General features: G+C 39.6%; 1 protein-coding gene across 1 annotated transcript in view; it reads left to right on the top strand.

The window, feature by feature from the left end:
* Positions 1 to 27675, top strand: part of FGD6 (FYVE, RhoGEF and PH domain containing 6) — a 112802-nt gene that overhangs the window by 59413 nt on the left and 25714 nt on the right. Inside the window, exons 6-8 of the mRNA XM_080811426.1 lie at positions 7659 to 7810; positions 10310 to 10466; positions 12443 to 12530. Coding sequence (XP_080667552.1) covers positions 7659 to 7810; positions 10310 to 10466; positions 12443 to 12530 — 397 coding nt within the window. The remainder of the gene's footprint in view (positions 1 to 7658; positions 7811 to 10309; positions 10467 to 12442; positions 12531 to 27675) is intronic.

The following is a 27675-nucleotide window of genomic DNA, read 5'->3' on the forward strand; positions in this document are numbered from 1 at the left end:
TTATTTCTCCCTCACTTCTCCAGCAAACCTACTAATTCTGTTTCCACTTTACTGCCACCAACTGAGTCCAGAATATCATCTCTTACACAGACAACCATTCCAGCCTCTTCACAGGGACTCCTGTTTCCATTCTCACCCTTTTCCCAATCTGTTTCTTAAGTGATTTTTTCCCCTTATTTTAAGAGTGATTTTCTTAAAATATATATTAGAGCACGTCATTCCCATGTTTAAAACCCTCTAAATGAGGGACGCCTGGGTGGCTCAGTTGGTTAAGCAGCTGCCTTCGGCTCAGGTCATGATCCCAAGGTCTTGGGATCGAGTCCCACATCGGGCTCCTTGCTCAGCGGGGAGCCTGCTTCTCCCTCTGCCTCTGCCTGCCTCTCTGTCTGCTTGTGTTCACTCTTTCTGACAAATGAATAAATAAAAATCTTAAAAAAAAGAAAAACCCTTTAAATGATTCCCATTGCGTTAAGAATAAAGTCGTTACTCCCCAAGGCTAATAAATAGAATGGCCTTATGTCCCAGTCTGCTTGTGATAGTCCTGGCTATTGTCTTGGCATAATGATTATTGATAGAGTTCCTTTTCTCTTGTTGGGTCATTAAATTACAGTTCCCTCTACCCAAAAGGTGTTATGTGATTTGGCCTCTTACTAAGATGAGATGCTGGATAAAGAGGGGTTTTCTCTCACTCACTGACCATGTTCTGGCCATACAGGCCACCTTCCATTTCTTAGTTCACTGCTGTTATTCTGGCTCGTAGCTTTTGCTAATGCAGTTTCCTGGAATCTTTCTTCTTCATTTTGTTCATAGCTAGTTTTTTTTTTATCCTTCCAATCTGAGCTTAATGCGACCTCCTCAGAGAGGCCTTCTTTGACTATCCTTTTCTCCTTCACTTTCCATTTGTGTTCTTTTTGGCGTTAAATATAATTTGTATGTTGTTTATTTACTTGTTTATTTTTGGTCTACTAAAATGTAAGCTAGGTGAGGGCAGGGATCGAATCTCCAGCACCTAGCATCATTCCTGTTCATTGGAAGGCTTTCAGCAAACGTTTGTTGAGTGAATGAGTGTGACTGATTGGTGGTTAAGAATTCTGCCTCCACCACTATGTGCTCTTGGACAAATTAGTTAAGCCTTGACTTCTTCTGGAAAATGGGAATAATAATAATAATAATAATAACCACATAAAGTTGGTATGATGATGGGGCACTTGGCTGGCTCAGTCAGTGGCATGTGTGAATCTTGATCTTGGGGTTGTTGAGTTTGAGTCCCACATTGTACGTAGAGATTACTTAAAATCTTGGGATGCGTGGGTGGCTCAGTCAGTTAAGCATCTGCCTTCGGCTCAGGTCATGAGTCCCACATCAGGCTTGTTGCTCAGCGGAGAGCCTGCTTCTCCCTCTGCCTGCCACTCCCCCAACTTGTGCACGCTCTCTCTCTTTCTCTCAATCTCTCTCTTTCTCTGATAAATAAATTTTAAAATTTTTTAAAAAAATAAATAAATAACAAATAATAGAATCTTAAAAAAAATAAAGTGGATGTGGCAATTAAATGAGATCATGGAAAATAAATGTTAAACACTTAAATAGTTTTAGCTGCAGGGTACATGGAGAACCTTCAAGATAAATTGCTCTGTTATTCAGAACTTATTTATATATATAAATTAAAATGCATACTATTTAATTATGATGTTACCAAATAAACTTTTAATCAAATCAGTCAAAATAGTTTGTTCCTGAAATAGACCCTACTAAGTTTCTTCTTCCACTGGGAGGTAAGTTCCGTGAAGACAGGGATTTTCACATTCCATTGATTCTTTTTTTTTTTTTTTTAAAGATTTTATTTATTTATTTGACAGACAGAGATCACAAGCAGGCAGAGAGGCAGGCAGAGAGAGAGGAAGGGAAGCAGGCTCCCCACTGAGCAGAGCACCCGATGTGGGGCTCGATCCCAGGACCCTGGGATCATGACCTGAGCCGAAGGCAGAGGCTTTAACCCACTGAGCCACCCAGGTGCCCCCCATTGATTCTTTATCCCAGTAAATTCATATCTATTGAATGAATGAGAGACAACTGACAAATAAAATAGTACTTGGTAAAACTCTAGTTATTTATATTTGTTTTTCCCTGTTGTAGCAGAGATTGTCCAATCCAGAGGTTGCTATTGTATTGTACATAAGCACACACTTAATAGGAAAAACATCTTGGATACTTAATATAGTTCAGTGCAAGTGATACAATTTTTTGTTGTTTTATCTTATTTTCCCTTTGATGGGAGACTGCCTTAATAAACAGCTTTATAAATTTATTTTATGAATGTCCAAATAGCATGATTTTTTACAAGATAATGATTAGAGACTTTGAGGTCTTTTTAGGGGGGGCAAAAATGGGCTTTAATTAAATAGTAAAGTAGTAATGAAGCATCTTTGCTCCACTCATTTCTTTAGGTTGGAACATACTTACCTTAAAAATTTGAAGGACTCTCAATGAAATCCATGGAGTTAGAGGCAAAGTTACTTGGACATCTGTGTGTCACTAACTAGAGTATATCTTTTCTTCTTCTTCTTTTTTTTGATGCATTATAAAAAAGAATAGAAGACTTTCTCACAGAACCTTTCAGTTTTTCCCAATCTTAAAATAACTTTATCCTGTTCTACTGAATAGACCCTGTCTTTTGAGTCTTGTTAACCATTTAATTATCATTTATTTGTTCTTTAGTGGTAAAGAATGCTTTTTTAGCATCTCTTCACACGGCTGCCTAACCTTTCCTTTTTGAGCAGCTTCCTTCATGTGACTGCCCTTCACTGAATGAAGTTCATTGTTAAGAGCCCCTTTGTCTTACTGCTGAGGTATTTGTTTTCCCTACTTTGGTTTGGTATTTCCTTCTTGTGATATACTTCTACTTCAGTGTTCTCTTTCCAAACTTTGAGGGACTTGTGGATTATAAATGACATTCATGCGATCATCATTAACCAGATCTTCTTTACTTAAATAAATGGCCTTCTACTGAGCACTCTGTGTGCCTTGAAACATGCTAAAACCATGTTACATAAATTGTCTATTTTAATCCTCATAACAACCCTGTCAAATGGATGTTATTTCTGTTTCTTAAGTGAAGAAAACGAATTGCCAAAAGTAACCCACTACTAAATGGCAAAGCCAGACTTTGAATTCTGGTCTCTCTAAGACCGTGCACTTAGTGATTGTTCAAAAATTGATTAAAAATTATTACCTGAAATTTCTAGCATGCCATACAGAGAATAGTAGTATATTTTGGGGTATATGAGCTTGTTTTCAGAATTCTTTCAGTTGGCTCATGAAACCAGAGAAATTCTAGTTTTTCATCTTCTGAAGAGGAGAATGAGGCTATATATTGGTCACTTAGGATATATTAGGATGATTGCCTGTTAATGTTGTTAAGGGAGATTGAGACTGGAGATAAAGGATTGGTTTGGGTCATGTTTTATACAGTTTGAACACAGTGATGACGACACATAATATCACCAGGTCTGAACATATCAAGAGGGAGGAATCATTTCATTGGTCAGATATTTTAATTTAAAAACAAAATCAAATTGTTAATGTTAGGACTTTCTACCCCCTCTACATTTACTTCATAGTTTCATAACCCTTTCTGCATATTTATCAAAGCTCTTTGACTTTTGCAGCTGCTTTGCTTTTGCTTATTAATATGAAGTGCTTCTTCATGCCCTTTATGAAAGCAGGGAGCCCTGCAGAGTTCCCCGTCCATCCATATGTCCATTTAGTCTTTGTAATCCACTGTGTCATCATAGTGGTTAATAATGCCCTCAGGTCAGGGAACCCAGTCCCGACAGCTTCATTAAGTCACTTACTTCTCTTTGGCACCAGAGATGTAAAGCCTGACCCGATGAGTCAGACCATCTGTTTTGTGCTTCACTGCTTTAGATGTTCATACATGACTTTATTTGCATTGATTTTTTTTTTTTTATCTGCATTGATTTTTGCTTAGATCTTGCCAGGTGATCAGACCTTGTGAAGCTAGTATGTTAATACCTCAAAGGCACTGAGGGTGTTTTAGAAGTTGATCTGGTTCTCATTTGTAGGTTTTCTGGGAATTATTAAGAATAATATTGTGATATGCCTTATAATTCAGGAGCCTCCTGCTATTTCTAAAAATGCCAAGTTGAACACACATTTGGTTACTGTAATCGGAAACCTGAGTGTAGGTGGTTCCGTTTTACATACAGAATCTTTGGTGGGGTTTATGTTGGAAGCATAGACTGAAGTACATGTGGTCGATTCCAGTAACCTCTATTGCTTGCCTAACATTTTCACACCCCAGTTCCCACCACCCTTTGATTTTAATTACCCGGCTTTTCCAGTGTGGAAAAGGATACTCTGGATCTAATTTCTGAAGTGCCAGTCGTGTGGTCTTGCATCCTCACTGATTTAGTCAAGGAGGTGTTGGGAATTTAAATTCTTCTGCCCCAAAATAGTTTTGCCTCTGGCTCTGAAGTGTCATCACACTTTCCCAAATTATCCTGGCTGTTAGCATTTAGAAAAATAACCAGACATATGTTGTAATCATCCTTTTTATTAAAAAAAAAATGTTTTCCTCCTTCTGGTGGCACCAGTTCTGGAGAACGTTGAGGTTCATGAAGAGCTGAGAAGTTAAAGATTCTGTGTGTAGTTCTTGTGAGAATTAGTTACATCTGACACTGGGGCCGTAGTCCATTGCTTTCAGGGGATGATGACCCAAGAGGTGAAGGGATGAGCCTTGGGCCAGAGCTGCTGTGTGCACTTATGAAGGCCTTGGTGTGAGTTGCATTGGCCTGGGGTAAGGGGTACCCTTTTCTGTTTTCAAAAAGGTACCATGAAGGCTAATTGATGGCCGTAATAATGCCTGTAACTTCCTGGGGTGCCTGGCTGCTTCAGTCAGTTAAATGTCCAACTCTTGGCTTCGGCTCAGGTCATGACCTTGGGTGGTGAGATCAAGCCCTGCACTGGGCGTTGCTATCAGCAGAGTCTTCTTGAGATTCTTCCCCCTTTCTTCTCCCTCCCACTCTGGTCCTCCCTCCTTCCCATGTGTGTGTGCAAGTACTCACGCATGCTCTCTATCTCTAAATAAATAAATAAAATCCTTTAAAAAAAAAAAATTGGGGGGCACCTGGGTGGCTCAGTGGGTTAAGCCTCTGCCTTCGGCTCAGGTCATGATCCCAGGGTCCTGGGATCGAGCCCCGCATCGGGCTCCCTGCTCAGTGGGGAGCCTGCTTCCTCCTTTCTCTCTGCCTGCCTCTGCCTACTTGTGATCTCGGTCTGTCAAATACATAAATAAAATCTTTTAAAAAAAAAAAAATTTGTAACTTCCTGGGTCCTAGGAATAATTTGTAATAGATAGAAACTGTAAATTCCTATCGTCTCTAGTAATTGTTCTTCTTTTGCTCTTTTAATTATTAAATTTCTATTATATTTTGTTGTGCTACTCATAATTTTAACAAGGACAGTATGGGCCACTAGTTCATCCGGAGCTACCTGCCATCATCCAGTAATACTGGGAAAAGTGATGCTTTCCCTGATATGTGACAGACGCCTCCAGTTAGAGATGGCCATCTCACTGGTCAGCCCAGTGTGAATTTGGCTGGCTTCTGTTGAATGTTTCTTAAATAAACAAGTTTCCCTTTTGGCAGTGGTGGCAGACATATGGAATGCAAGAGTCTGGCAAAAGCCGTGTCAAATAGGGTCCTTAAGCTACTCAGCTTCTAATGGCTACTGTCACTGTTGTGACTGAGGAAGTATCTTCCAACTGGAAAATAAAAGTCATCTTGCTGCCAGGGGACAAACACATTCATCATTTATTCTACCAGAAGAAAGGGCAGTGGTCATTGCTTTGCTGAACAAGGAATTTTTGCATTTAAGTTATATTAATCATTAAACTGGTTCCAAAAAAAGAAAGAAAGTACTATAGAAGATGTTTACCTGTGCTTTGAATACTGTTAGAATTGAGGAAGTTATTTGTGACATGTAAATATATTCTGTAGTTCTGCCTGATGGAAAAATCTAATGACTTTCAAAAGCATTAAGTAGCTCTATATTCTCTTAGTAAATGTGAATGCTAATAGAAACAAGCTGCTGGGAGGTGGAATTTGGCCAATATCCATTTGGTTTCTGGAGATGTTTTGTGCGGTTTTTCTGGATTGGAGTTTATGCAAGTTACAAATTCCTATTTTATACTATAGTAATTAGCCGTGAAAGTAGTTCTTTAGTTACTACCGTTAAGTACTTGGTTCCTTTGGGCCGTTGTGACTGTTGGACCAATAAAGTTAGTCCCAGATACTGAAGCCCGAGTGAAGGGTTTATTAGCACCTGTTCAGCGCAGGAGGATTTGAATTATCTGAAATGACCATCCTTTAGGAAAGGAATCCTTTCATGTACTTTTAAAATTTTACACAAGCTTTTTGTCCTTCACAGGAAGCATGAGAAGTGCCTATGATTAATGTATATATGTTGGACACAGTGGTTGAAGGGATCAGAGGAGAAATCTGTATTTTTTTGTCTATTTCATTTGCCCGTTGAATCCGTGAAGGGAAAGTTATTTGAAATAAACTTAAAGGAAGATGAAGCCTAGTAGAGAATCTGTTTTACCCAGCCTTTGCTTTAAGGTTTTAATTAAACCTGCTGTTTCTGAGAAGGAACAGTCTCTGTTTTTGAGTCCTTAGGACTTTGGAACAGATTCCACTATTGTTTTACTTATCCCCTGAGGGTGGGCCTCAAGATAGGGTGAAACCAGACAATTAGGATCTCAGACACCACCACCCTTCCCAAGTCCTCTGGGTTGACAGGATGGAATGATGTGGACTTGTCTTAAAACATGGTATGTAAATAATTTTCTAGGGAAAAGTTGACAGAAGAGAATATACAAGGAGGAAATTTTTTATATTGTGGAAACTGTAAATCCTGGTGAATTTACTGAGAAGTCAGTGGGAGGGAGAGGAGAGTTTAAGGTCCACAGTGAAAATGTTTTTTTGATTCTGTGTGCCACACATGTTGCAAAAAGCTTTAAGTGTGTTACCTGATGATGTGTGATATGCAAGTCTCCAAACCCACTGAACAGATGAGGGAAATGAGGCTAGCCCAAGGAAACCCTGTAATACTGGATCCAGTATTCTCTAATTATCAAGAATGTGATGATCTCCTCCATGTGCCTTACCTAGAATGCTCTTGTTGTTGGGAAATAATTACTGAAAGTGAACAAAGGGACTTTCCAGAATAAAATTAAGTAAGATCTCTTGGGGACTCCTAAAATGAATGGACTGTGTTCATATAGCACTATGGGAATAAGTTTAAAGGCAACTAGGAGTTGCAATCCGATTTCCAGATACCCTTTAATATAATTACAAAGTTTGGAGATCAAAAGATTTAAGAGAAATACTATACAGACTGTTTTAAAACCAAATATCTACCCTAGCCACTTTATTGTGGTGGGTTTTTTGTTTGTTTGTTTTGTTTGTTTCTGTCTAGCTAAGTGGAGACAGTGAAGTGGGCACTTTCAATTTGTAATTCTACATGGAAAATAGTTTGTGATTTATGTTGTATTAAAGAGAAGCACTGGGGTGGGGGGGGAAGCTTTATATCAATTATATGTCTATGTATGTTATTTTTTCTTCTCTGAACTGTAATAGGATTTCCGAGATGCAGTGGCCCATGCTTCCAGGCAACTTGGGAAACCCGTGATTGAGGACCGAATCCTTAATCAGATCCTGTACTATTTGCCTCAGCTGTATGAGCTCAACCGGGATCTCCTGAAGGAACTGGAGGAAAGGATGTCAAACTGGTAAAAATGGACTGACCAGCTTTCCCAGAGTCCCACTTTTCAATGAAGCCATAATAAGGGCCCTGCATGTGGCAGAGAGGTGGTGTTCCTTACATTGAGTTGTTTCAATTTTCTTGGCAGTTACCTGTAAATTGGTCATTTTTTTTCAAGATTTTATTTATTTAACAGAGAGCAAGCAAGAGAAAGAGAGGGGTTGGGGAGAGAGGGAGGATGGGAGGTGGGGAAGGGCAAAGGGAGAAGCAGACTCCCAGACCTGGGGCTGGATCCCAGGACCCAGAAACATGACCTGAGTGAAGACAGACGTTTAACTGACTGAGCCACCCAGGCCCCCCTAGACTGGTCATTTTAAATGGCCAGAATTCACAACCTTGGTGCCCTGAACCCAATTCTAGGAATGTTTAAATTCTTTGGTAATATTGCCTCGAAAACAAGAAGGGTCCATATATTCAGCCAATTTAACTTTTCTGTAGGTGACCTTTGATAATCAAGGTTTTTGAGATTGAGGGAGTTTACTTGATATATTCACACTGAAATGTTTTTAAATGCTTTACTATCTTTTCTGGAATATCATGAATCTTTCTTTACGTTTTGGAAAAGCGACCACTCACTGAGGTAATAGGTTTGTTTGGTTTAGAAAATTTATTACATGTGTATGATACCATCTAGGCTATAGATTTCCAAACTGGAAAAGACTGGTTAACTGCTTCTTTGGATTATAGAAAGTAAGCAGACACTTTGGTGACATCTTTGGTGACATCTTTGGAAATATGTAGAAAATTTGTTCTAGGGGTTTTGAATTTATTGTCCCTGGGGAACCCCAAATGATTAGAATAACAAAATAATGTCACCTACTTTCATGATCAAAATTTCCTTTTAAGTTTTCTTTTCCAGAAAAATACTTCTTGTCTGTTTTGGAAATATCATGCTTCTGCATGTTGGGAAAATATGTTAGATGAGTAATTAATTCCTAGCTGCAGCCTAAGTGTAAAGTAACACAGGGTTAAGGACTGAGGAATGACTGAAAGGTATTTTTAAAAGTCATGATAGAAATAAAATATAATTGCAAAGAATATTCCTATAAATACTTTGTCATTCTTATAAAAGTTATCTTTAAAATTACTTAGTTGCCTTTAAAGGATATGCATATTTATGTAAGCGGGTGTTAAAGGAGGCTTAAATTTATTTTTTGCTTGTGCTGAAAATTTCTCAAGTTTAGATCGATAGATGTTCTGCAGTAAAGTATTAAGCATTCCTAAGAAACAGACTAACTGGGACACCTGGGTGGCTCAGTTGGTTGGGCGACTGCCTTCGGCTCGGGTCACGGTCCCGGAATCCCGGGATCGAGTCCCGCATCAGACTCCCAGCTCCATGAGGAGTCTGCTTCTCCCTCTGACCTTCTCCCCTGTCATTCTCTCTCACTCTCTGTCAAATAAATAAATAAAATCTTTAAAAAAAAAAAAAAAAGAAGAAGAAAGAAACAGACTAACTGATGAAAGGGACATCTAAAACAATAATTATGGGAAAAACTACACTTACTAGCATAAAACTCTTCTAATCCTTAGATAAGATATTTTCTACTAACTAAAATATTTTTCTCTCAGGGGCCTTCAAGTTAAGACATACTCTTTGGTTTTAGTATGCTTCCTAAAATAACATTTATTTTTATATTGGCTTTTAATAACTGTTGAGATACTTCGTTTCTGCCTTCAACAAGGTTTTGAGTTATCTACGGTGTGCTGGTCAGGGCTCTAAGCATGGCAGGAATATCACATTGCACAAAATAGATAAGGCTCTTGCCCGCATGGAGTAGACATTTTAGTCAGGGGAGAACCAGAAAAATGGACAAGAAACATTAGATAAAAGCAATTTCTGATCTGGAAAGATGTAAAATAAGATGATGTGCTGGCAAGTGACGATTGGGTGGCCAAGAAGCAAGGCCCTCTGGAAAGGCAGAGCCCTTTAATGGGACATCTGAATGAAAAGAAGGAGCTGGCCCGGGTTTCCTATTTCCAGGCATGCAAAGCCATTACTAAAAGTGTGCAAAGTGGGAATGAGTCCGTATGTCAACGGACTATAAAGAAGGCCAGTGTGTATGGGGAGGACTGAGAAAGAAGGAGAGAAGTGTGAAATGAGTCAGAAGCGTAGGCAGCAGCAGGACCAATGGAGCTTTGTAAGCCAAGGGAAGGAGTTTGTTTTCCTGCTGAGTCCTGTAGGAGGCTGTTGGAAGTCACATGGTGTAATACACGTTTTTAGAATCTCTCACTGCGCAGAAGGATGAGATGGTAGAAATGGGGAGACCAGTCAGAGGGCTGGCAAAATCCAAACAACATGTGATGGTGGCAGTGGGAATAGTGAACAGTAGGCATTTAAGAATAGAAGATGTCTTATAAGAAGAGCAAAGAGGGCGTGCTGATGGCTCAGACAGGGGACTCTCACTGGATGCTAGATATGTTTTGGATACATCTATGACTCTCTGTTTTTGCGTATCTCTTCTCTTAGGACTGAACAACATAGAATTGCTGATATCTTTGTAAAGAAGGGACCATATCTAAAAATGTATTCCACATACATCAAAGAATTTGATAAAAATATAGCTTTGCTGGATGAGCAGTGCAAGAAGAACCCAGCTTTTGCTGCTGTTGTTAGAGATTTTGAGGTATTTTTGCTGCCATATAATGTTGAATGCTTCTTTCTTTGTTGTTTTTAAACCTGTAATAATTTGCAATCATTGAAAACAAAAAAAGATATTAAAATATAATCCCTTCAAAGTCAAAGAGGGGATTGAATAAATGAAAAGGTGAGAAAGTGTGTACAAGATTTAATTTTGAAAAATCTGTGATTGCATGCTAGAATATGTTGATAGGTCTCCTTTTTTTTTTTGAATTGTGGGGAAATACACATAAAATAAAACTCAACCGTCTTAACCGTTTTTAAGTATATAGTTCTCTAGTGTTAAGTACCTTCACATTGTTTTGCAACCAATCTCTACAGCTCTCTTCATCTTAACATTGCAGAACTGAAACTATGGCTAAAACAACGCCCCATTCTCCCCTCCCCCGGCCCTGGTGACCACCATTCTACCTTCTGTCTCTGAATTTGACTACTCTAGGAACATTTATTTTTAACCCAACCTTTCCTTTTATTCTTCTAACAACTAATCTACAGTGAAGGATGGGAAGTGTAATTTGTTTCCCTTTAGATAAATAAATAACACAGGTTCAGTGTCAAAGTTAAGAAAAATTAATGACATCTTTATAAAAAGCATTGTGTTTGCACTCAAAGCTAAAGAGTACAAGCCTGATTTGGTTGGGGATAAAGGATGTAATACATCTCCTAAAAATTAGTTTTAACTAAAATTTTATTTAAGTCCTTCCCCCAATCTTGGATAAAATGTGAATGAATTATTATATGTTTTAATACTCATTTCTCTCGTTTGTAACTTAAAAAAAAAAATCAGCGAATTCCAGTCATCCAAAACTAGAGAAGTTTTAGAAGTATTATGATATTGCTGATTCTTACTTGTATATTAAACACATAATTAAACTTAAAATCATTTGTTGTCTTTTTCCCTTTTTTTCTTTTCCTCTCCTCTGATGTCTTCATGCTGTTAAGAAAGGAAGTGTGATTTCTATAGCTATGGCAACTGATCATTGACCCAGGTTTTCATCAGCGTCCAGTGCGTTGTTCTGTTGCCTTGGCAGCAAAAGAAAACAAGATGGGAAAATTAGCTGTCTTGGTTAATGATGCTTGCACGGTAGATGCTTTCTTAAATGCGGTATCATTATAACTTTCTAATTAGTCTGTGTACCAGACCCAAGAGGTGCATATTTAGAAAAAGCAGAAATGATCTGAGCAAATCTAAGAAAACCCTTCCCCATGCACCTGAGCTGTGGAGGAAGTACAAGTACAGGACATGTTAGGATGCAGCGATGTTTTCACTCGGCCATTTTGATGCCACCAAACAGTACGGTCTTGTGTCGGAGAATGTCTGCAAAGCCCAGGATTGGGCAGAAGTGTCTGTTTTACCTACTAAGGAAAAGAGCTTTAAAGGCGAAATCAAATGTCCTTTTGGTCAAATCAGAATGGCTCTGAAATCAGGTCTCTCTATAGGCTGATTTGGGAGCTGTTTTTTAGAGCCATTCGTCTGAGAAAGAAATTTTACGTCCATCTGGCTTACCAGAAATCGTGTGCTTAGCAGGGCTGCTTTTCAGGCTATCTTTAATTTCTGCAGTGCTCCCCACTACCACCAGTTGTTATTGTGGGTCTACTGACCGTAGGCTCTGCTTATTATTTGAATCCAGTTCCCAGTAGCTTTATGTCTTCTGCCTTATCTTGAGGACCATGCAATTCTTTGGGGTTTGCTTGTGAATACATTGGCACATACTTGCCCAAGTGGCCGCTGCTGAGTATGGTGGGCCCTCACTGACCTGGAATGCGGGGCTGCAGCCACCCCTGTCTATGGGAGTGAGCCCCTGACTCCAGAGACCCCCCCTGCCAGAGAGGTGGGCTAGCTGGTGAGTCCCCTCCCAGAGTTGGTGGCTTTCTAAAGTTTGGCTTCCTGGGCACTTGCATCTGGATTCCTTGCTCCTTAAAAGAACGCTTGTGTTTACTTTGGATACGTTTTCCTTTCAGATGAGCCCACGCTGTGCTAACCTGGCCCTCAAGCACTACCTGCTCAAGCCGGTTCAGCGAATCCCCCAGTACAAGCTGCTGCTGACAGGTGCGCCTCTTCCACGGTTTGCCAGCCAACCAGCTGACGTTGTTTTCATGAAACTTGCCCTCTCCTAAGAACACCTCTTTCTAACACTCCAGTAACTCCTTATCCAATACATGCATTTATAGATTGCATGTGTAACATGCAATAACATCCATTTATAGATTGATTACAGCCGGAACTGCATTGCTCTTGGTTCTTTGATCGTCCCTGCATGCATTCTCTGCTCTGGGCCTTCCTACGTGTACATCGTACCCTCCCAACCCCCCATCCCTGCATCGTTTTACCTGATTAATAGTATTAATCCCAAGAACGTCCTTTCCCAACCACTTCAGAATGAGTTTTAGGGAGTCACTCCCACATATTTGTATAGCAACTGTTGTTGTCCTGGTCACTTATCTCACAGGGTGTAAGGACTGGTTAATGAGCTATGTGCTTAGACTAGTGCTTTGGTCATAGTAAGTTCTAGATCAGTATCAGCTGCTATTATTAGTAGTCACATCCTTATCATCATCATCATTATTCTGTTATTGTCTGTACCTTCTACTAGACTGTAAGCTTCCAGATTACAGGGCTGTATCTATCTGGCTTACTGCTAGTGAAGTAGTGAAAAATGAAATAGTGAAAAAGTGAAGATGAGGGGAAGGCTATGAGTTGAGTGAAGGCATATACCATGCTCAGGGATATAGTCATTGGCTCTCCCAAGTCTTCACCATAGCTGTGCATATATCACATTATTATTTACATAGATGTAATAACAGACTTATAGAGATAAGTGTTTGGCATCACAGCAAAGCTAGTACAGTTTCATATCGCGTCTGGTATCCAACACATGCTACCAGGTCCTTGGAGTATTTGCTGAACTATAGTGGATGTACACCGAATTAATAGACATACATACAAAAGGCAGATCCTTAACCATCTACCTTTGGCTCAGGTCACAGTCTTAGCGTTCTGGGTTTGACTCCCACATCCAGCTCCTTGCTCAGCAGAGAGTCTGCTTCTCCCTCTGCCTGCTGCTCCCCCTGCTTTACTCTCTCTCTCCTCTCTCTCTGACAAATAAATAAAATCTTAAAAAAAAAAAAAAGAATTATATCAAAATGGGGCACCTGGGTGGCTCAGTCGGTTAAGTGTCTGAGTCTTGGTTTCAACTCAGGTGGTGATCTCAGGGTCGGATTGAGCCCAATGTTGAGCCCTGCTCAGCTCAGAATCTGCTAAAGATTCTCTCTCTCCCTCTGCCCCTTCCCCTGCTCTCTCTCTCGTGCTTTAAAATAAATAAATAAAAAGAATTGTGTCAGAATGGTTGAGAATATCAAGATGCTATCACAACTTTAAATTAATCTGTACTAATTTTATCATGTAAATAGATTTTGAGGTACTTGGTTCCTATTGGTGTTGTTAAAAAATGGTGTGCATTCTCCTTTCTCATAAGCCAAGAACTATGTTGGATAGAGTAGGTGAATGCTAGAAAGCATTTCTTTAGGCAAAGCCTTCCTAGGGTGCCTTTTAAAAGACAAAGTGCTGTTGAAGAAGGCCCAGCTTCAGCATCAGGACCTGACTACCCTAGGTGTTTCAAGTGTTTACTTTGAATTTCTAACTGTGAATCACACAATAGATTTTTCTCTGGAATGACATAAGGCAAACCAAATAATTTCAGGATATCCTGTCCATTTGTACTTTCTTTCCTCTGCTTTTGGCAGAGATTTAGAATACACAGGACAAAAGGAAGCACCGATGCATGTGTTGTGTTTTTGCTAGATAAGTTCAGTGCTGTATCATAAATGAAGCTATCAAATGGCTTAGGCTATTTCTACAGCTGTGGAATGAATACTGTTTTTAGTGGCAAAAGAGTATTGTGGTTTCAAATGAGAGAAGGATGGAGAAGAACTCTGAAATTTTCCTCCCACACTATGACTGGTCTAAGTAAAAAGTCACACTTACATTTAATTTAGGATTCATGAAGAGGTTGGTTTTAACTGAGAAATGATGAAGTAGCAAAAGCAAGTTTTAAAAATTCTTTTTTAAGAGAACAGATTTCATGTCTTTTTTGATAGCAACATAACGTAAGCTTGGGGTTGTTTTAGTTTTGAGCTGCCTCTTCTTTAATCTTAAAGCCATTTACCCCTTCTTTAAGTTGGAAAATCTCCATTATTTATTTGTGTATGGTAGACCCTCTGTAATTGTGGATTTACTGAAGGGTACTGGTGATAAATGGATTGTTCAAGTCACAGAGTCAGGACTGAAGTTAAAGAAAGAACATAGACTTTGTAAAGAAATAACATAGACCTCGGGGCGCCTGGGTGGCTCAGTGGGTTAAAGCCTCTGCCTTCGGCTCAGGTCATGATCCCAGGGTCCTGGGATTGAGCCCCGCATCGGGCTCTCTGCTCAGCAGGGAGCCTGCTTCTCTCCCGGCCTGTCTGCCTGCTTGTGATCTCTGTATGTCAAATAAATAAATAAAATCTTTAAAAAAAAAGAAAGAAAGAAAGAAATAACATAGACCTCATGTTCTTCATCCATTGCCTTTTTTTCCATTGATTCAAATTCTTCTTTCCTCCAAGCCTGGCCTGAAATCCCACCTTGCTTTTGAAGCCATCTCTCATTACTCCAGTCTTCCTTGACCTTTACTATTAGTGCCGTGTGACCTAGCAGATATTTACAGTAGCCCCCCCCTTACTCGCAGGGATACATCCCAAGACTGCCAGTAGATGCCTAAAACCGTGGATAGTACCACATGCTGTGCATATTCTTGTTTTTCCCCCTACCTTCAAACCTTTGATAGAACTTAATTTATAAGTTATTCACAGTAAGAGATTAATAACAATAATCACATAAAATAATTATGCTAATATATATACATATATATACATATGTATGTGTGTATGCATGTATGTATATATACATATATACACATATGTATGTGTATAATTATAAAATAATTATACTTTTATATATACATATGTATGTATACTAAAACAAAAATTAAGTGAATGTGCTATCTCTCTCTCTTGAAATATCTTATCGTACTGTGGTTACCCCCCTTGTGATGATGTGAGATGATAAAATGCCTATGTGATGAGGTGAAGTTAGGTGAGTGACAAGAGGCACTTATACTGTATCCTTAGGCTGCCTTCGACCTTCTGTGACATGTAAGGAGGATCGTTTGTCTCCACTCGCACAGCAGTTAACTTGGTGTAACTGAAACCATAGAAAGTGGAACTACAGAGAAGGGGGGGGCTGCTGTATTCAGTGCTTTGTGAATTTGCTCATATTTTTCTAATTTAAATAGTCGTTCCCTAATTTGATTATAAACTCCTTGAGGTCAAAGAGTGAGTCTTTACCAACAATTCGTTGCACCCCAATTTATCTGGGTCAGTTTTGGTTACCTTGGAAGCCATTCAGGAAATAATTTTGGGGCTTTTAAGTTATGTTTAAAATATCCCATTAGGGGCACCTGGGTGACTCAGTCGGTTAAGTGTCTGCCTTTGGCTCAGGTCATGATCACAGGGTCCTGGGATCGAGCCCCACGTCAGGCTCCCTGCTCTGCGGGCAGCCTGCTTCTCCCTCTCCCTCTGCCTGCTGCTCCCCCTGCTTGTGCTCTCTTACTCTCTCTCTCTTTCTCTCACTCTCTCAAATGAATAAATAAAATCTTAAAAAAAATAAAAACAAATAAACAATGAAACATCCCATTGACCAAAAAGTCTTTAGCCTGAAGGAAACACTGAGATAGAGAATTTCAGAGATGATGTCTAATTATTCAGAGAGGTTGAAATGTACTTCCCAGGACTACACAAATGATATTGATTGAAGTGTACGTATGGTCATATAAAACTCTAAAGACATATGGAGGTTGTGATACTATGGTTTTGTTTTATATTTTTATTTAAAATTCTGATTTTCCAGTACTCATTTTTATGATGGTCTGATTGCTCCCTACTTTGCAAGATAATTCTACAGTTGCTATCAAAGTGCCCTTGGTCTATGCACTTAAATTTTTAGAAGTTGGATTTTAAGTCTCTAAGTTTGTATCTATTTAAACATGATAGTTAATTGGGTCCTCATCTTTGGATAAACATGCTCAATGTTTTAATCCTCTGAACAGCCTGTGGGATAGTTTTCTTTCTTTCCCTTTCTTTTTTCTTTCTTTCTTTCCTTCTTTCTTTCCCTCCACTTTTTCATCCTAGAATTTGGAGTAATTCCAAGTACACAGAATATATATGAGCAGAGAGGAACAGTGAGACCATTTGGGGCAACTTTTGACAACTTTGATTTATTAATGAGTTTTAGGCAGACAAGGGGAAGAATCCCTGCCTAACTCAGTGTAGATTTGTGCCTATCTCAGTTTCTTAAGAGGGAAAGATTTGAAAAATGTAGAGATGAAGTACAGATAAGCTAGGATAGTTTCTTCTGGAATCCTTTTAGAGAAAGGTGAATGGAAATTCCCAGATACAGGGACCTGCCCCTACTAGTCAGACAACCATCCTATTGTCTTGAGCAATGTTTTTTCCCCCCGGACATAATTTGGGCTTTAATTGGAATTCTACTTAGGCTTTCATTAGTAAAAAACACGTCCAGCTAAATTACTGGTAGTACTTTTTTAAGCTCAACCTAAAATAGGATTAAAGAAAATGTGTATGTTGATGCTTAAAATTAGAATTATCTTTTTTTTTTTTAAGATTTTATTTATTCATTTGACAGATCACAAGTAGGCAGAGAGGCAGGCAGAGATAGAGAGGGGGAAGCAGGCTCCCCGCTGAGCAGAGAACCTGGCGCGGGGCTCGATCCCAGGACCCTGAGATCATGACCCGAGCCGAAGACAGTGGCTCAACCCACTGAGCCACCCAAGTGCCCCTAGAATTATCTTTTTAAAGAAGGTAAAATAAAGTAAGTAATTTACTTAAGTAGAAAAACTTGTAAATTTTGCCTTTATATTGGCCATTCAAGGCAAATGGATCTAGCCAGACCTTGAAATCTGCCCAGGGCCCAGAACCTAGTTCGAATTAGAGTCTTGCGGCAACAGTGAAGAAGCACTGGAAGGAAACAGGTGCTGTTAATGGGAGCTGCATTGATTCTTAACCTCTGCTTATGTCCTTCCTCGTCTCGTCAGTGTTGAGACTGTATTATCCTGACTCTGGGCCTGGCATGGATTCTGGCCCATAACAGGGACTCCACTGAGCTGGAAGGCTTAGGGAGTTAAACGGTGTTCTTTTTCACAAGGTTGAGAATCCCCTGAATGTTTGATGGATGAATGGGTCAATAAATTGTTAAGAGTTAAAAACACTCCACCAGTTACTCAGGCACAAAATTGTGGAAAGGACTCTGAAATGCTTCCTGTTCCTCCTTGTTCCTCTGTTATGGTACCTGCCCACGAGTTTTCCCCTGCCTCTGCTTCCTGCTCTTTCCATTTCCCTTGTTATGTTCTAGACCCGCCTTTCTAAACTCAAGCCAGATTGTGGCAGTATCTTCCTTCTGGTTGCGCTACCTCTTTTTTTTTTTTTTTTTAAGATTTTATTTATTTATTTATTTGACATGGAGAGCGAGAGAGCACAGCAAAGGGAGAGGGAGAAGCAGGCTCTCCACTGAACAGGGAGCCCAATGTGGGGCTTGATCCCAGGACTCTGGGATCATGACCTGAGCCGAAGGCAGTCACTTAACCATCTGAGCCACCCAGGCACCCTGGTCATGCTGCCTCTTATCACCACCACCACCCCCATGTAGCCTGGCACATCGTCCCTTCATCTCTTTTCCAAGGACACTAAAAGGAAAAACATACACCTCCCGTGTTTCCTTTTTACTCACACACCACCATCGTTCTCACAATACTGACACCAAATGTGTAGTTTTGTCCCACGCCAGGCAGTTCTCTTTGACACCAGCGAGGTGTCCTACAATTTGATTCAGTTCTGTCATAATCTACCTGGAAATAGTGTCGCGTTCTAGGGAGTTAAGGGCTCAGTCCCATGACTGCCCCCCTGCAAACTTCACATGCCCTTCATAAGTCCCAGGCTGTCCCCTGTAATTTCTGATCAACCGGCTATAAATCTGGGCTCTCCTGATCCCTTCCTTGGGTTTGATAATTTGCTAGAATGGCTCATAGAACTCACAGTAACACTTGAATTTTCTGGCTCATCACAAAAGGATAGGATGAAGGTTACAGGTGAACATCTAGATGGAAGAGATGCATAGGGCAAAGTATGTGGAGGAGATCTGGGAGCTTCCCTGCCCTCTCTGAATACCAGTCTCCCAGCACCTCCACGTGTTCAGCGACGAGAAGCTCTAAACTGTGTACTTGGGGACATTTATGGAGGCTCCATCACGTGGTCATGATCCAGTATTAACTCCACTTCTAGTCTTCTCCCCTTCCTGTAGAGTGGAGAATGGGGCTAAAAGTTGCAAGTTTATAATCATGGCTTGATCTTTCTGGTGACCAGCCCTTACCTGGGAGCGATTCAGGAGCCCACCCAGAGTTGCCTCATTAGAACAAAAGACATTCCTATCGCCTAAAAAGTTCCATGAGATTTAGTTCTGTCAGAGCTAGGGTCAAAGGCCAAATGTTAGGACAAAAGGTGCTCCTCCTGCTCTTATCACTTACAAAATTCCAAGGATTTTAGGAGCTCTACACCAGGAATTGGGAGCCGAGGCCAATATATATTTTTTCTGTTGTCTCACAGACCTTCTTTTATTCTGCTTATTAGGAAGGTTGAATACTTACTCTCCCTACCATAATGGGAGATACGTGTCATTTGTCTAAACCCAGAGAATGTACAACACCAAGAGTAAACCGTAATGTAAACCATGGGCTTTGAGGGGGTTGTGTTGTGTTATCCATTCTAACAAATATACTACTCTGGTGGGAGATATTGATAGTGGGGAAGGCTGTGCAAATCTAGGGAAGGGGGTATATGGGAAATCTCTATGCCTTCCTCTCAGTTTTGCTGTGAACATAAAATCACTCTAAGAAAAATAAAGTCTTAATTTACGGGTGTGGGGGGAACCTTATTATTCACTATGAGGGCCATAGGTTATAACCCAGAATTTCCCAAACCTTGTTTTCCTTTGTTCTAGCTGTAGTAGTTTTCTTTCTTTTTTTTTTTTTAATATTTTATTAATTTATTTGACAGCGAGGACAAGTAGGCAGAGTAGCAGGCAGAGAATAGAGAGGCTGAATAGAGAATAGAGAATAGAGCAGGCTGAATAGAGAGCCTGACACAGGGCTTGATCCCAGGACTCTGGGATCATGACCTGAGCCGAAGGCAGACACTTGACTGATAAGCCACCCAGGTGCCCCTAGTGCGATGTTTTAAGTGTAGCTTAAATGTGGTTTTTATAGCATGCCGGCATGGCTCAGTCAGTTAAGCATCTCCCTTCAGCTCAGGTTATGATCCCAGGGTTCCAGGATCAAGGCCCATATCGGGCTCTCTGCTCTGTGAGGGGTCCTGCTTTTCCCTCTCCTTCTGCCTGCTGCTCTCCCTGCTTGCATGCACGCTCTCTCTCTATCAAATGAATAAATAAAATCATTTTTTTAAAAAAAGTAGTTTTTTTACTCTCTCCTGAAACCTGTCCTCAAGGCCAGATTCTTTCTTTCATTAATCACCATGGGCTGACCTTGAGCTGGACACCTGTATACACTGGCAAACACCAAAGGTGCTCCTTGTTCTGATGGAACGTGTAGTCCTCCTCTTTAGGGCCACACCCAACCACTCAAGCTTCCACCAAAGCCCTCTTCCTTCCTCTTCTTAAGTCCTGAAAATTAAACTGATCTCATCACTTGCTTGAGTGAGTATATTTTGAGGATTTGTTTTTATAAGGGTCACTTTTTTTCTTTAAAGGGATCCTTTGTGACTTTTAAAAAACATATAAGTATTATAAAAACAAAGTCCTTCTTTATCTTCTGCCATCCAGAGATGACTAGCATAGATCTTTAGATCTTTTTCATCTCTATATTATAGGCAGGATAAATTTTTCAACAACAAAAAGCTTTTATTTGTGGAAAGTTACTACACTGGTGTTGAAAAAAATTGAACCAGTAAGGATCATGTCGAGAAAATAAAATGAAAAACATAATTTAAAAATTCCTCTGAAATATCTTTTCCATTTCTATATTTAGGGGGGAAAACAGTCCTTTGAACTTTGATTAAATTTGGATCAGGTAGTTTTCTTTGATCTTGTTCAAAATATTTATGTTATAAGTGACTAACGACATATTATATTACTTTTCCTGTAATCTTTGCCTTCAGTCTGGGATGATATTAACTCCCTCTAGGTTTTAGAAATCCAGGATTTCCCATGCTGGTAGAAAATGGGATATTAAAAACATCTGTTAGAGTGTTCTGAAGCTATTAATTTGAGCTATGAACGGACTAATAAGCAGATTCAAGAAAAGGTCAGAATCATATTAGTGTATGACTTTTTAAAAAATCCTTACTGAAAAATGGAAAATGAAACTTGTGCTCTGGTATTTGTTTTCTAAACCAGGGCTAATTGTCTATAGCACAAGTCATTCTAACACTTTCTCTAGGGCAGAACTTAGTGGAAGGTAGGGCTTTCCCAGGCACCAGCCAAGGAATTTCTTTTCTGAAGAACCCAAAGACCCTGATGTAAGCCAGTTTCATCCATGTGACATGGGAGGGTGATGATACTCAGAATTCCCTTTGTTATTAGGTGAGCTCTTGTTTCTGTTGCAATTAATTTTTTCAAAGACTTCTTATTTATTTTTGTGAGAGAGGGAGAGAAAGCAAGAGCAAGTAGGCACAAAGGAGGGTAGGGGCAGAGGGGGAAGCAGACTCCCTGCTGATAAGGGAACCCAATGCGGGGCTCGATCCCAGGACCCTGGGATCATGACCTGAGCCGAAAGCAGACGAGTAAACCGACTGAGTCATGCAGGCGCTCCTGTTGAGATTAATTTTTAATTGTAGTTGTGAACAAGGTATTTTGAGGGATGATACTTAATAAATTATATCCATGAAATATTTTGGTGCTGTGGAAATAAATAATACTATGGAAAGACTTTAGGATATAAGCATGTCTTATCTGTCTGATCTATTCAGTTATACCTTTTAAATGTAATCTCACTTTCTCTAGAACCTCTAGAACAAAGGTTCTTAAACTTTTTTGTGCCTGGATCCCTGTGGCAATCTGGTGAGGCCTATGGATCCCTTCGAATAATTTTTTAAGTTACAGAATAAAATACGTAAGACTAAATGGAAACCTGTTGGCCTGAAATGCAGTTATTAAAATAGTTTGAAAGTATTACATAGTAATACATGGGCTGCTTTAGTAATGCATTAAATAAGAAGATCTGGTGGTGGATCCGAGAACTCCCATGACTTAGATATAGTGGTGATGGTAAACAAAATTTTGAGAAATCTGCAACATCTGTAATGTGATATAAAAAAAGTATGCCTTCTCTGGTGGTAAAGTCACTGATATCTGATGATATGCTGGTTTGTTCCCTACATTCATAATGTAAGGAAATTCTGTATTTCACTTAGAGGTTAGTGAAAATATTATTTTGTGTGTGTGTGTTTTGCCTATCCAGGTCTACAGATCCCCAGAATTGTACCCATAGGCATGCCTACAAAGCCGTTCTTCTCCCAATTCTCTTTGTACATTTAACTCAGATTCCCTGCATGTAGCTGAATGCCTCTGTTGCTGGGACTTGTCTCGCTAAAGATCTAGCAAGCTGACTGTGTTGCTGAAGAGTTTTCCTCTTAAGTGTTTGTCAGAGTCATGGGCTTACATCAGGAACTGTTCCACCTTAAGAAACACTGATATTCAGTCAAATTTGAATTCACTTTGGTGTTTATATTTGCTTTATTCTTCTCTTGTCTGTTCTTTGGGGAGTAGAATAAAATATACTTGTCTCCCTAAACCTAAATTTGCTTTTTGTTTACCAACAAAGAGGTGGTAAGAACCAAATATGGATAAGAACTTCTTTAAGTGGGGCTTGACTATGCCAAGACTGAGTCTGAGCCAGTCTAAGTGACCTGCTTGGTGCTGACCACATAGTAAATACAATAATAATTATGTCCTTTCCTACTGGGATATAGAAGCTGCATGAGAGCAAAACCTTTTCCTGGGATACCTGGGTGGCTCAGTCAGTTAAGCCTTGGCCTTTGGCTCAGGTCATGATCCTCGGGATCGAGTCACATGTCAGGCACCTTGTTCAGCAAGGAGTCTGCTTCTCCTTCTGCCTGCTGCTCCCCCTGCTTGTGCGTGCATGCAGTCTCTCTCTTTATCTTCTGACAAACAGATAAATAAAATATAAATAAGTAAAACATCAACAATTAAAAATGCATAATACCATTGCAAGAATAGACCTATTGATTGAAAAATAATTATTATTCTATTATTAGAATAGGGAGGTGACTTAAAAAACACCCTGTTTATAAGAATCTAATGTATGACAAAGTAGGAAGTGTAAGACGGTAAGAAAAAAAAAGGACTGTTTATTGAATAACCTATTAAAATTTGAAAAATTAGTTAAGATTCATATGTCAGTAGGTACACTGAAAATCAAAATTAAATATAAATAGGCAGAGCACAGAGGATTTTTAGGGCAAGGAAAATACTCTGTTTGATACCATCATGGTGGGTATGTGTCACTTTGTCTTTATCCAGACCTCTAGAATGTACAACCCAGCTGTGGACTCTGGGTGATAATGAAGTGTCAGTACAGGTTCTTCAGCTGTAGTAAGTGTACCATTCTGGTGGAGGATGTTGATAATGGGAGAGGCTGTGCATGTGGGGGGGCAGGAAGTGTGTGGAAAATCTCTGTTCCTTCCCCTCAGTCTTATTGTGAATATGAAACTGCTCTTAAAATAAAAAGCCTTAATTAAAGTAAAAACTAAATATAAAGCAGTAAGCTCTAGTAAAAATGGGAAAAAAACAGAATGTGTTCTTTATTAAAACTCTAAGGATAGAGAAAGGAGGAGACATGATTTTCTAAGCCCAGAAAAATAAAGAAATTATAAAGGAAAATATTGATAGTTTGCCACTATTCTAAATAATAAAAACATTATAAAGGCTTAAGATACAATCAAAATTAAAAGATAAACATACATCAGAAAATATATTAGTAGCAAAAATGAAAAAAAATTGCTTTTTCACTAAGAATTTTAAAACTCCCATAGATATATGGACTAAACATAGGAACAAACAATTTCCTCAGGAAATGCATAATAAATACACAGTGGCATCCTCTGAATCATAAATCTCAATTAAAACAAGGTTTCAGTTCCCCTGCTACATCAGCAATAAAAAAAACTACAATACACATAACTGGATCATTTTGGTGAAATTGATATTCTCATTTATTTATAATGATATTTTAAATTGGTATATCCCTTTAGGGAAGGTTTCTCATGATAAAATTTACCAGTTTTTTTTTTAATATTTAAAGATTTTATTTATTTATTTGACAGAGGGAGCACAAGTAGGCAAAGGGGCAGGCAGAGGCAGAGAGAGAAGCAGACTCCCCACTGAGCAGGAAGCCTGATGTGGGGCTCCATCCCAGGACGCTGGGATCATGATCTGAGCCAAAGGCAGATGCCTAACCGACTAAGCCACCCAGGCACCCCTGCTTATCAGTATTTAAAAAAAAAAAACTTTATTCTCACTGATCAGGAAATAGTCGGAACTCTGGAAAAAGACAAATATATTAAGATTCTGATTAGTTTACTTATAATTAAAATGATTACACAGTTTATTATTCAAGCCCAGTAACTTTCAAGAGTGCAGTAGGTATACAGCTGTATCATTATGGGCAAATTAGGAAATATGGCCCATCTTATTTATAATAGCCAAAACAAGATAACTTTAAAATGACCTAAAAATCTAATAGGGTACCTAAGTAGGGAGTAATATATCCCTGTCATGGGATAATATTTAGCTATTCCTGTGGGGGGGGAAATATGTGGGCTAGAATACTTTAAGTGGGCTATAAAATCCTTAATGTTATTAAAATTAAGTAAAATCAAGAATTTATAAAAACAGAAGGAAATACTTTTAAATCATAATAGTTTTTTTTTTTTTTAAGATTTTATTTATTTACTTGACAGAGAGAGAGAGATCACAAGTAGGCAGAGACAAGCAGAGACAGAGGGGGAAGCAGGCTCCCTGCTGAGCCCAATGCAATGCGAGGCTCTATGCGGGGCTCGATGCGGGGCTCGATGCGGGGCTCGATCCCAGGACCCTGAGATCATGACCTGAGCTGATGGCAGAGGCTTAACCCGCTGAGCCACCCAGGCGCCCCCATGATAGTTATTTTAGAGAGATGTGCATAGTTTGAGTTTTCTCCATTATTTAGTTTTCCTATAATTTCCAAATTTCCTATAATACATTTTAAAATTTTTTTTAAAAAACTGCTTCATAGGGATGCCTGGCTGGCTCAGTTAAGCTCGGCTTTGGTCATGATTGCAGGGTCTTGGAATCAAGTACCGCATTGGGCTCCCTGCGAAGGGGGGAGTCTGCTCCTCCCTCTGCCTCCTGTTCTCCCTTTGTGCTCTCTCTTTCTGACAAATAAACAAATAAAATCTTTTAAAAAAATATGCTTCATAATGCATTAGAATGTTAATCATTACAGTTTTCCAGTCTGGTCCGCCTTCTTTTTTTTTTTTTTTTTTAAGATTTTATTTATTTATTTGACAGACAGATCACAAGTAGGCAGAGAGGCAGGCAGAGAGAGAGGAAGGGAGGCAGGCTTCCCTGCTGAGCAGAGAGCCTGATGTGGGGCTCAATCCCAGGACCCTGGAACCATGACCCAAGCCGAAGGCAGAGGCTTTAACTCACTGAGCCACCCAGGCGCCCCCGCCTTACTTTCTTTTATGTATGAGGATATTGACACACAGAAATGCTACAGGGCATGGGCCAAAGTCCCGTGCTTTGGCTAAAGGTAGCTGGATGGTTAAGAATCTATCCTCTCACTCCCAGTGAGGGCTCTTGACCACTTCCTCAGGCTGCTTTGAAGATGGCAGCAGTGTGTCTTGCAACGTGACACCTGACCTTTATTTTTGGTATTTAACATAATCTGTACTTTGTTTCAGAAGTCAGGCGTGTTCTTAGTTGCTTCTTTTAAAATTTGAATCTTTGGCAAAGGAGCTTATTGACTAGACTTACTTTTCTCTGGATCCCATAATTCTGGATGTGTCACTGATCTCATTACATATTGAAGAAGGAAAGCAGAAATGTGGGGAATACAAAGCAAGACACATCCTCAAATTCAAAACTCTGGACTTTGGAACATTACTGTCCAGTATGCTCATTTCCTCTGTGCCCTGCCACCAACCGTTTCTCAGCACGCCGTTCAGGAATCTGGCAGACTGTTGAATTAATGTCCCAGAATCCCACAGATGACTCATTTTTAGGAAAGGTTAATGTAGTTCTGAACAGTTTTCTGCTTTAAGTTGACTATTTTTTCATTAGGTACGCAGGGTGATAAGACTTACTAGGACCTTACATATATATATACATACATGGAACTTAGACCTCTCACAAGATGTAATATTTGCTATGTCCTTATTCTTTCATTCTGGGCCTCATATATGACAACAAAGTTAACCTGCATATCTCTTGAGGCACATGCTGTGTTTTGCTTAATTTTGTGCTTCTAATGGTGATAATGGGGTTAATTAACTTTTATTAATCAATGATGCCACCTGGTGGCCAGAAAGTACATTTTATGGTGCCCATGCTTGCTACAGTCAACTTTTTTTTTTCCTTTAATATAAATAACCTTAACAGCATTTGAAGCATTTTTTATTAGTGAAGTTTTAAAAAATGCCTAGTTTGGTTTGGCAGAAGCAGGAAAGTCATAGAATACTGTTAAGTCTAACATGGCACATCGAAATGACTACTCTGTTGTCATTGTTTCTCGGGAAACTCATCCAGGATACTAGGTTCTAAATGGTACAAAGTAAGAATTCCCTATGACTCACACAAGCGTGTCTGTCTAGTCTCTGTTCCTGGGTTTCACCTGGGTTATAGCAGTCACTGGGGCAGCTGGTGGTTTCAGTGCTCCTCCCTTCTGACTCAGAGGCCGATTGGTCACATTCTTCTCATTCTGCAGTTAAGGCACTGAGTGATTCTGAACTGAGGGGGTCTTGTCTTCCTGGAAAAGGTGGAAGTTCTCAAAACGATATCCTGCAACAGGGTGCCCTGCAAATAGGGCACCTCCTTGGTTAAAAGCACGATTTTGCAACATGTTAGTGGTGGGTTTTCTTCTCAGCCAATTTTGTATTTCCTCTCTGTTCCTGAAAGTTCATGTGCTCGCTTCGGCAGCACATATACTGTTCCTGAAAGTTCAGGATGGCAGGCAGCAGCTGAACTTGAGCTCGGGGAACGAAAATAAAACTCAGGCTTATCAGGCTCAGCCCTATGATTCTGAGGTCAGTATTTCCTAATACGGACATCTTCCACAGAGCTCTCTTGTTTTAGAGAAATGTGTCTGTTTGCTTGAGTATACTTCTCTATTAAAGAACAAAAGTCAAAGACAAAGTAGGAACTTGACATGAATCTGATACTTAGGTAAATTTGCTTTCCTTTCCACAGTCTTCACCTGACCAGAAGCTTTAAGGAACATCACTTTTGATCAAGGAGACAGCCTAGATATGAAGAACATGTAAGAAGAGTAGGTTTTTCTCCTTAGCCCTGTCACTCTCATAGAAAAGTTAAATATTTGGACTCACTGAACATGGCTTATAAATGGATTGCATTCCGAGTGGGGTCAGAGTGAGATTAAGTTAATTTTTCATCTCCAGGTGAAGTGAAGTCACCTAAGTGTAAAGAGGGCATTTTGTTAATTTTTGTGGTTTTCTTATCCATGTGATTGGTAGCATACTGTCCAACTTGTGCATTCAGATTGCTTTAAGAGCTAAATTGCTAGTGATGGTCTCTGGCAAGATGGAACTTATCCCATGGTACACAGAAACTTCATGTCCTCATACGCAGTGTCTCTCCAGGGCTTGTTGCCAATGGTGGATATTTACAGTGTGTGTGTCTAGACTCATACAGGTTCTTGTATCACTGTCTCAAAGATGTACAGAGTCTCAACAGTGAGGGGGTGTGTGTGTGTGTCATCTATTGAGTTTAAATAGCTGACACTACCACCCAAGTTTTCCTTTGTGTCTTTGAGCATGACTTCATCAATCCATGCATG

The sequence above is a fragment of the Martes martes genome (genome assembly GCF_963455335.1).
Source record: "Martes martes genome assembly, chromosome: 8".
Taxonomy (NCBI): Eukaryota; Metazoa; Chordata; class Mammalia; order Carnivora; family Mustelidae; genus Martes; species Martes martes.